The 11,117-nt window shown below is 45.9% G+C and overlaps 1 protein-coding gene across 1 annotated transcript; it reads right to left on the bottom strand.

Moving 5' to 3' along the window:
* Positions 1-191: 191 nt before the first annotated feature.
* On the bottom strand, positions 192-9,867 carry axin1 (axin 1). Its single transcript, XM_088357575.1, has 11 exons — positions 9,699-9,867; positions 7,117-8,025; positions 5,555-5,689; positions 5,373-5,469; positions 4,488-4,613; positions 3,624-3,988; positions 3,411-3,560; positions 3,092-3,289; positions 2,836-2,943; positions 2,415-2,564; positions 192-2,297 (listed from the first exon to the last, which is right to left on the bottom strand). Exons 2-11 carry the CDS (start codon positions 7,932-7,934, stop codon positions 2,171-2,173), a joined length of 2,274 nt encoding a protein of 757 aa, XP_088213701.1. The 5' UTR covers positions 7,935-8,025; positions 9,699-9,867; the 3' UTR covers positions 192-2,170.
* Between the last annotated feature and the right edge of the window lie 1,250 nt (positions 9,868-11,117).

The following is an 11,117-nucleotide window of genomic DNA, read 5'->3' as shown; positions in this document are numbered from 1 at the left end:
TTTTGTCAAAAAAGTAGTACTTTGTCGCCATCTTGTGGCATTTATTGTCCTGTTTCCTTTACTTGCCGATTTCTTGCTATTTATGACTGCGCTCCACCCTTGAGTGGTGGTGTCATGAAAAAGCAAAACACACTAATGCCAGCTAGCTAGGTAGCTAATACTTTGAAATAATTACACCACGTAGTCCAGTGTTGGTTTATTGCATGTTTTTATTGTCCAGGTACCTTTTTTCAAGTGTTTTTTTTTTTCTCTCTTGGGAGGTTATGAATGTGCTGACTGGGCTGCTGGTTGATGACACTTCATGCCGCGCATATTTACATACAAACAAACAAACAATGGGAACAATGATGACAATGATAATAATATTAAAGGCACTCTGATGGTTGCTTTATACATTTGAATGACATTTGGGGGCTTGAAACTAAAACGGCTTGTCTCATAAGACTACAACATGAAAAAATGAGTTCCATAAATTAAATAATTTCCTTCAAATATGACAAATACACTATTAGTTTTATACTGCATCTAAAGTACAAGATTTCAGAACATTCGATCAATTGGCTGTTTCTACCCAGCAGCGACACGCATAATAGGACCTCAAAGACTTTTGTTCAACGTTAGCGACAGCTCCGTTGAGAAGCGAGTGACGCCCCATCATGGCCTTCAACATTTTGTTTTTTAGACTTTTGTGACATTTGTGCACTTCTCTTGAGAGCGACACAGTAGTTGTTTGCTCTAAATGCTTTCATAATATATCCATTGCTGAATACAATCTTTTTTTCCCCCGTAATCAACGCTATGTAAATTATTTTCCCTTTAAAACTATAGCTCCAAATACTATACCGATGCTATACATTGTGTTGGCTTGTCATAGAACGAAGGGGGGGGGGGGTTTGTCGGTTGTTGCCATGGCAACGCCTGCTTAAGTGTCTACTAATGAGGCGGTTCATCCAGGACTCCTTCCACTACTTTGTGTGCTTACACAACACAAAATTCAAGTGGCACCATTCTGCATGTTTTTAGCATGTACATTCATTAGCCTAGCATCTCATGTAAACAAAGGTCAAGTCAGCAAAATAAGCGCTTCCCTGATAACACCTAGGCCGTTATATTACCTTGAAAACATTATTGAGGCAACACAGGCTTGTCATATGGAAAACTGCAATTCAGGTACTGCCATGGCAACCCCTCGACTCTTCCTTACAAGGTCTTCATGGTAATGGTGGACAAGCCGTTTTTAGCATGTACATTCTTTAGCGTAGCATGTGTTTACCGGTAAACGTCAATGAGATATCACATCTGCTCAAAGGGGCCAAAATAGTGACAGCTCTTACTTCATCTGCTTTCATTTACTTATAAAGGTGACAATCTTTCCAGGCACCAAAATGCGAGGCACTGACTTTGATGCTGGAATCAGACTTTTCACGAAAAAAAAAAATGTTGTGGTACGTAAAGATAAACAGAACCTCGAACAGGCCAATTCTAGATCGCATTTTTTTTCTTAATAATAATAATCCACCACAATAAGCTTGCATAGATGTTCAAATGTACAATTAGGATTTGTTTTGACAGCACCCTCAGTGTTAGAGGCCATTTTACTAACACTTGGCTGAAATGAATGCAGTGGTCCAATAAAAATAACAATAATAATTATTATTTTACAATGTCATGGTGGCCTATCAATTTGGGGTAATAAGGTATCGCGACGGTGGCCTTGCTACAAGAAGCCCACTTAAAACACGCAATTAAAACTGAGGCGCCCAAAGTGCTGCCTGACTAAAATGTCACAAAATAATAAATTACTCTTTAAGTGGCATTCAAAAATAACAAGTCATAAATATAATCCTTTTACAAAGGATTGTGATCGTCTCCATCGGGGAAGGGGGGGGGTCTTGGATAGGATAGCAAATTTTAAATAGTTAAATAGATATAAAATGTTATTTGTTACCACAAACTGTACACGCCTGGTATCAATACATATAAAAAGAATCACAAAGAGTGTGGTTACTTTAGAAAGATCAAGTGATCATAACACTGTAAAAAAAAAAAAAAAAAATCTGCAGCGCTTTTCTGTAAGTAAACTTTACAAAGCTACATCGTCCGCCTCCGTTAAGCACTTCCTTGTTTCGCTTTCCACTCACTTCCTGTTCCCTTTCTCCCAACTCGCGCCTTAGTCGATCTTTTCAACTTTGCCGATAATCTTCTCCTCAAAGATAGGCAGCGTGGCGTCGTCCTCGCGCACCTCCTCGAACACCACCCCGCAGTCAAACTCGTCGCTCACCTTCTTGAAATAATACCTGCCAACAACCAGGTTTTTCAATCAGTCACATGATGTGGAAACTTTCGGCACACGACATTCTTGTTACAATCGTCTCCTTCCATTGCCACCCATATGTAGCTGAATAAAGTCTGACCTGTAGTTTCCTTTCTTGGTCAGCAGCTCTTTAAACTGGCCGAGCGTCACCAGCCGGCCCTTGACGGATGTCCTGTACGGTATGGGCTCCCCGCAAAAGTAGTACGCCACTGTCATGCTGTTGGAAACTTGCTTTTTTGTCACTTTATGCCTGCGAATACACATGACATGTGCAATTTAATTTAAATTCAAATTAAATTTAAATTAAATTTAAATTAGATTTTAAATTAAATTAAATTTCAATTTAAAAAGCATTAAAAACACACAGATGGGAGTGAGAAAGAAAACATAAATAGAAGATGAAGGATGCTTGTAGCTGAGCACCATCTCGTAATGGGAAACAGAAGAGCGGGCTTGGAATTAAATGTTCATGGTGGGGGCGAGGGTGATGGAGGGTAAATTGGGAATGCGGGCGGACGTACTCGGGCTCGGAGAGCTCGCAGTCCGACACGGCGGGCACCACGCTGAGCGGCGGGAACTGTGCAGGCCTGAGTGCGGTGCGACCCCGCTGGATCACCTCCATCACATACCTGAAGGAGCCAACAACCGCCATCTTTGTTAGACCTGCATGGGTGTTTTACTCAAAGGGATTTTACTGGGTTTGAGTTATGTTCTCTCAGAAAGTGGGTGAACCTGGACAAGGCGGGGCAAGACTGTAAAACGATGCGTTCCGCTCACCTCTGCTTGGGCTGCAGCGTTCCAGACTTGATCATCTTCTCCTCCGCCAACCGCCGACGTACCTCCTCTAGTTGGATGAGGGGGCTCGGGGCCGGGTTGGGCGGCATGGTGGGATCCTGAATGAAAGGATGCGACGGCTGCACATTGTCCCAAGGGCAGCTGGGAGGACCCGGGACCTTCTTGGATCCGGCAGTGCTACTACAATAGAAGATGAAGACTTGAATTAAATTCTTGTGGATCCGCTAAGCTAAAGTGAAATGTAGTGTAGCAAAACACAGAGGAACTTTGCAGGAATGTTCTGGACAAAAGTATGACCGACCCGTATGTGCTCCTCTTGTGTCGGATCATCTCCTTCTGTCCTTCCATGAGCCACATCAGGATCTTCTGCTTCTTCTCCAGGTCTTCCACAGGGGCCGCTGCTTCCTCCTCACGCTTGAACGCTCGTTTGCACTGTGCGCCACTTTTGCTCCTGCACAACAGCGCCATCCTTAGTGAGGAGTGGCCAAGACGACGCATCGCTTAACAAACATACCCGTAGCCTGCATGCTCCATGTTTGTGGATCCCACACTCCAAGGTGCCTCCGCCTGGTGCACGTGATGCTTGCAGTGGTGACCCGACTCTCCCTTGAGAGCATGCCTGGACGGATGTTTGGCCTGAACGCCCCAAGGGGGCGCAGTCCCTGCCGCCCCTTTAAAAGCGTCCGGCGAGCGGGACTTGGGAGAGTGGCGGCCCGTTCTCGGCGATTGGCAGCCGGGGGTTTTCATGACCCGTTGGACGTGCTCATCCAGGATGCTCTCGGGGTTCTCCTCGTGGGCGTCTCTCAGGAAGGGGCCATAGTAGTCGACGTATTTCTGCGGGTGAATACCAGCGGGGAAGCCTTCATCGCCTTCCTCTTCCTTTGGTGGGGAAAAATGAGTATTGTCACCATAAGCCTCGATTGGTTCGCTCCATTTTCACCACAAGATGGCAGCATTTCATCACCAGTATGCATGCTCATTGGCGTGTTCTTTTCATTGTGATCCAAAGCAAACCAAACACTTGGCTCTGAGTTCTGAGGCCCATTTCACTGGCACTCGAGCGACATCAATCGTCTGCCACGCCTTTGCCGGCTTACAAGCGCAGGTGCGCCATCTGAAAACCAGATCGCCCACAGAACTCGCCAACCGATTCATGTCGCACTGTTATTTTTTTTTATTTTAGCCTCCTCTTAATAGCCGGCCTCATTAATTTCACTGAAGTCTCCTTTGTAGACTTTAAACGCACCTTGACTGGTGCCTCGGGTACAGCTCGGGCAAGCTCCGATGAAATGTTGTCAGTTGAAAGAATGCACAGCGCACAAGGCTTCCCATTGTGTGAATGGCGTTCACGTGCTGAATTCGGTATGGAGAGACATACCAGTCGTAATTTCCTCAGTCGCTCCTCCGTCTCCCTCTCTCTCAGGACGCCTTCCAGGCGGAGGATCAGGTTGGCGGCGAAGCGCTCCGGCGCCACGTGAATGTCCTTTGGAATCCTATTGGTGCGCTGGAAAGGGGGGGCATCACAACCTTAGTACATTTTTGTACTCCATGACGACATATCCTCGGAATTTTTAATCTTGCAGTGATTCCCACAGCCTTTAAAATTATCCAAAGCATTATTCAATTATTTTTCTTCAAAATCTACGTATGTAATTTTAGTAAGCTACTTTTTATTTCTTTGCTTTGCTTGAAACGTCTTTAAGAGTATGCTTAGGTGCCGCGACCAGTTGGTAGCAAATGCTAGTAAGCTAATGTGGCTAACTGACACTGATTATACAAACACAGAACACGTTTGATACTTACTTTTCATGATTAAGATCATAAAGCCAATATTTTATCAAAATGTGCGATTTAGTGATTCCCCATACAGTTAATTTATGGTGACTTCGTTAACAGGACACGAGAGAGGATTAGCGCTGTAAAATGCAGTCAATTCACGCCGCCACCCGATTGGTCGGCCTAATTAGGACTGGCGAGAGGCAGCCTCAGCTGCACGGGGGAGGCATCCGGCTGTCACGGGGGAGCCTTCTCGTCTGCTTGGGCGCAGCTTCCGAAAAGAAAGCAAGGTTGAGACAGCCTTCTCTTCGCTACTATTCTTACACTCCCCCACAGCACACACACACATGTTAAATATGCACCATCTCCAGGGGTACACGTGAAGAGAGACAAATACGGTAGAGACAGACAGTTGAAAGAAACCAAGAGGGAAATGAGTTGGTGGTTGCGGAAGGGGGGGGGGGGGAGTAACCCGCGAATAACTCACGGGAATGAGAGGCAGCGGCACGCGCCCGTTTGCTCGAACGCTTTCATGCATCTCCCGCCGATGAGGTTTGTGGTATCTGTAGGGTGGGATGCCATCTCTGGAATAAACAAAAAACATTTTCGGAAGTGTAAACAACACTTGAAGAACAATGCTAAAAAATATAAAGAATAAAAAATACTTACACGCTGCTGTCAGTGAGGGAAAGCGTGTCGGCGTCGCTGGACATACTCAGTTGCTCACTGTCGTTAGCGCTGGTGGCCGGAGCTAACGCATGTCCGGCATTGGCGTAGTAGCGGTCGGCGGGCTCCCGACCAGGTCTGGAATAAATTAACAAGGGTGTACCTCAAGGTTCTGTTTGAGGTACCATGTTAATTCCAAAGTGCAAGTAATTTAGAGCCAAATTCTGTGCATGTAGATTAAAAAAGGTGCATAGCTCTGTGCGAATTCTCTGGTCAAGTCAGAACAGCCACTTTTGCATCTTCGTTGGTACCGCTCGACATAAGGCAGGATCTATATAGTAGCTTCTGAGATTGAATTAGCATCTTGATCTAGATAGTTTGACTATTGATGAATGCTAATTTTTAGACCTAAATAATCAAGGGGTGTTCCGCAGGGTACGATACCAACACCACTCGTGTTTGTTCTTTTCACCAATAAAATAAAAATTCATTTGGGCTATTGCTAGCCACCATCCAGCTGTGGTGATGCCTACATAGTATGGCAAATTTTAACAAGCCATGTTTTTCGCGTCGAACATCTCCAGACATTCACTTGACATCGCTCACATTCTGCTTTTGACGTTGCCGAGAATACTTCTGACAACGCTTCGCGCGCATGAATTATAGATGTTCGGCATTGTCTTTTTTATTCACATTCGAAGTCCCGAAAGCATTCGACTGGGCTCCCTTCGTGTTTAGAATGCACACGCTTCCAGAAGGGGGGAAAAAAAAAAAAAGGCTCAGTGAGAAAAACCTTTGCAGCCGGCTAATTCTTTTAGCCCTTAATAATGGAAATGTATGCAACAAGCAGAGTGCAGCGCTCGAAATAAGGGGACATGAGGGAATTCTGAGAGGGAAAAGGTGAGGTTCGTAGAAAGGCCTAAACGTCAATAGACAAAGGCGCGAGGAGTCTTTTTGTACAAAGCCAAGATAATTGATTCTTGAATTAGTGATCATACCTTTCTTTCTACCTGCCTCCATTATTTATACATCACACGAGCGTGAATGCACACGCCTGAAAGCGCTGCAGCAGTGAGCCTATGTGCAGACCTATTTTTCCTTCTTGCCTGAGATTTCAAACATGATCAATATTGATGACCGGCACTCGCCTTTAGTTACAAGTCTGCGGATGGAATGTGTCTCAGTACGCTTGCTTTGCTAGCTTTTAACTTTCCTGTGTGAGTCGTTCATCGAAAACTCTCAATCTTTTAAGGCTTTGGTTGTGGTACCTTTTCAATATTGGTATTATTGAGAAGAAAGCAAACTAAAGCTGGCTGGCTGTATTTCTAGCTAAAACGGCAGCACGAGAAGCTCTGACTTTGAAAAAAGTGGAAAGCTCCCCTGCAGCCTCCTCGTCAGCCCACCATAAGTACTTGGAATTCTTCATGCATCGTCTGCCTCTTATCTCTAGCTACACACATTTCATCTCACATTTCGGGCAGCTCTGAGGGTGGGGGGGTTGCTTTCCAATTCAGTAGTTGGCAGAGGAAAGCTTAGAAGGTGAGAATGAAGCTGTGAGGTGTTACCTGTACTCTTCCTGGAATCTTCGATGCGATGGCGTCTCTGTGAGAAGCCTCTGAGTGAGTCTGGGCACGGGGTCGCAATCTGCAGGTTCTTCCGACTCACATCTCCACTCCTCGTGCTCGGTTAACGTGGGCAAATATCCAGCCAGATTCTTTGTGTCGGACGAAAGTGGGCTTTGATCGGCGTAAGGCTTGGGACTCTCGCCCCCTACCTGAGCGTGTTCCAAGTATATATCCGATTTAAGAAATAAAGGGTAGGTGTTTTCCTCCATCGTGGTCTGGATCTCCGTCTGGGCCTGGTCGAACATGGCCGGATCGATATGGAGCTTCATCACGGAGTCTTTGATGAAGGACTTAGTCGCCGTTTTGATCTGCCTGGAAACGATGCCCTTGTTGTCCAGGATGTACTTCTTATAAATGGCTTTGGCTAGTTTTAGCCGCTTCTCGTCGTTGCCCTCGCCGGCTTCCAGTTTGCGGAAACCGCTGCAGGCGAACCAAAAGTCCAGCAGGTCGGCGCACGCTTCCTGCTTGAGAAACGTCCTGAACAGATGGATGCCGTCCTGGTCGTCCAGGAGCGAGTGAAGCGACTCGGCCCATCTCAGGAAAGGCGGCGTGGGGGAAGCGCTGCCTTCCGGTTCGTAGCCCAAGTCCTGGTCCGGCCGTCTGGGCGTGGCCACGGACGCCTCGCATTTGAGGTTTTTGTTGTGGCACTCGGTGAGCACCAGCTCGCCCTCTTCCCCGGGGACTGGAGGTCTGGGCGCGTCCTCATTGAAGCTGCCGCCCGGGTCCACCAGGAAGCCCCCGTGGTTGCTCACGTTCATAGTCCCGGCATCCAAGTAGAACGTGGCCGTGGAGCCCCGACAACACGATTGCGAGATCCGGAAGCCTACTTACGTCGCAGCAAAGCAACTCCTGCATAGGAGGGGAAATAGAATTCCATAAGAACATTCGGCCATGAGCGTGCATTCCGTTTCGATTATTCTGCACACTCAGCGTTTTCATGGAGGACTCAAGTGGCCAATTCCAAGCCGAACACTAAAATGAATGCAGATTCAGCAAAAAATCCAAAGGAGGTGAATATTTCATAAAGCAGCTTCGTATAGGATGTCACGAGTTAATAATGTGTCAAATTTTGGTCTGATAAGTGTATCATGATTACAGATTCACTTGAGATTCGGAGCATTAATTAAACCATGCTATTAGCTCACATTAGCTTTTTGAATTCATTCTTGCATCATCCTACATTTGCTTGTCCTTTTTGCTCGCTGAAGCTTCAGTGTCACCATTTTAAGGGTCGTTCAAGGACAAGTGTGTGTCAAAGATGCCAAGGAGCGCATGTGTCTCGTTTTTAAGGTGTGGTTTTGATTTGCATTGATAAGAGTCTCTAAAATGTGACATGTTTGTGATGTTAGCTGTTGACACGCTCCAGCTCGAGCTGCTTTGAATGCTACGCAAGAAATATCGGATGCCATCGCAGGCTGCTTCGGGGCACACCCACGCCTCGCGTGCACACCAAACAGGATTTTATCGAGCGAATTAAAAAGCAGCTGTGCCGAGGCAAGGCTTTGTTAGGAATTGTAAACCGCTGTCGTGCTGGACTTTACAAAAGTTTGACAGAGGTATTTGTGCATTCATTGTTATCCAGCAGGCTATGATTATTTAATGTTGCTTGTTTGGGTATAAAATAATCATAGTGAATGTTCTGAAGGTAACATTGCTGGCTTTTGACGTTGCATGGATGCTGTTTGTTTTGGGCGGTTTATTTCATTCAGTATTATAACCTAAATCTGTTCTGTTCCTGGGTTTGAATCTTGTAGAATCTGCAATGGCATGGACTATAAAAAAAATGAATTAATGGATGGATGCCCTAGTGTAAATTTGAGTTTTTCCATTTTAATATCAAAACTACTCTGAGATGCATATGCAACTAAGGGCATAAGATTACATTTGGATCTGGTATAACAGCGTCACTATTGGTACCGGTTGCTGTTCCAGCTCGCGCATTGATATTCAGATTCGCTGACCTGCTATCGCAGGTGCGTCTTTTGGCAGGTCGGTGGAACAAAATGTCGCGCGCTTAATATTTATTCTCCAACGTTTGTCGAGGGAGCCTTGTCACATTCATGTCAAAACTGAACATGAGAGCGGCGGCCAAAGTGGGGGAGGGGCGCGTGAAACTAACTCCGTGTACACACATATTACACACCCATAATACACACATGCTACACGCACGCAGTGAGCCAGCAGGCCTCCGGGCGGCTCACCGACAAGTGCACAACTTTGTGCCACTGTTCACCCGCTGACATGCCCGCCTCCGCCGTCGGCGCGCACATAAAGTAGTCCGCGCGTGAGGCGAGACCACCGCCGACACTTCCGCGGGCGTCGAGGGGTGTGGGGGGTGCGCACGCGGGACATTTCCGTGCCCGTTTCCGAGCGGATATACAACGAGCAGCAAAGCGACGGTAGCGCACGCATTTGATCTCTTCTCACCCTCCCTCTCGCTCCCTCGCCCCTCTCCACTGACGACCGCAATCTCTCCTCCGCTGTCAGCGCGAGCTCTCAAACCAAAGTGACAAATACTTCACCTTCTCGGCCCCGCAGAACGCAGCGGGCATCTGGACCGGAACCAGCAGTCGCGTTGCACGGTGTCATACTTGAGGATGGCGAGAGTTTTTTAAGCGTAACAAAGAGGACAGTCGGCGGCTGTCAGCTTGGCTGTCTCCCTTCTCTTCTAATGTGTCTGCTGCAAGATGGTGCGCGGCGCCCCTAGCGGCCAATGAGCGCATTGCTGCTACTGCCGACAAACTACGTTGTACATGACTATTGAGACAGTGACAAATATTTGGATACAAGCCCCAGCTTTTGTGTGTACGTGTGTGTGTGTTTATTTATTCAGTAATGTATCATCAACCAAGCCAATTAAAAAAACATTTTTTTTTAGTTTCACAAGCTCACAACAGGAGTTTAAACACAGTTAATTAACAGCATGTTTAATTTATCATGGTAAACTTTCTGAAGATGATTACATAGGGAGGTCTTTATAGCATTTGCTCATCGTTAACTTCACACGCAAGGAAGGCACACTTAACTTTCCTTTTAACACGGCACAGTAATTTCCTGTGTTGTGCTGCACAAAGCCCATTCGGCACTTTAAATTATGTCATCATTGTGACTTTAAAGTACAAAGTGAGACGAAACGAGGCAAATATTGCCAAAGAGGCCTCTCAGATCCGCTCTCGGAGCTGGCAGCTCGTGAGCACTCTCGCGCCGTTCTACTGCACCCGAGATAAATGCTGGAAGGCCATAACACATACGGCCAAATTGTTTGGCGAATATGGATCAAAACGCTCGATAGCTACACAAAGTGCCAGAATTCCTTTTCTTTCCTTTAGTGTGTTGGCAACAGTTTGACGATGATCACAAAGATTTTTTTTTGTTTGTGATAGACTCCACACATGGAAAATAATCGCTAAGAGTTAAGATGACCAACATAGTTCACCACACACATAATGCCAAGTCAGTAATTGCTAGAAGAAGCTAGGCTAATCTAGCATATTTGGTAACTCCGATGCGATTCGAGCCTCAGGATGACTTGCAGTTGTAAATTTTGAACAGGTTTAACATTTTTGATTATCCGTCACAACCATTAAGCGTGACTTTTCTGACTTGAAGCAAAAGATTAAAAAATAATAATAATCTTTTACCTCATGGTTGAAGGCCTCCCCTCTGGATCCTCCAGCCGTACGTCCAAATACTGACGATCCCATAGCTAAGTTACGACATATCTCATGTTGACGTAAAATCCACCTCGGGAAAGTTCCAGCAAAGTTTGAACGTGGCTGGAGTTGGTCTTTACCATCCATTTGTACCTGAAAAAGAAGAAAGTCTTTGAAACCCACAACTCGTATTATACATCAACACATAAATGCGATGACAGCTGCAAAGCTGAGTGAAACGGATGTTTTTGTTTGTCCAGATGGGGAATTGCAGATGCGTTAAGAATC

The sequence above is a fragment of the Syngnathus floridae genome, chromosome 17, assembly GCF_059516105.1.
Source record: "Syngnathus floridae isolate MCC-2025c chromosome 17, RoL_Sflo_1.0, whole genome shotgun sequence".
NCBI classification, from domain to species: Eukaryota; Metazoa; Chordata; class Actinopteri; order Syngnathiformes; family Syngnathidae; genus Syngnathus; species Syngnathus floridae.
The sequence above is the reverse complement of the archived record's forward strand: the minus strand, read 5'-3'. Positions and strand labels throughout refer to the sequence as shown.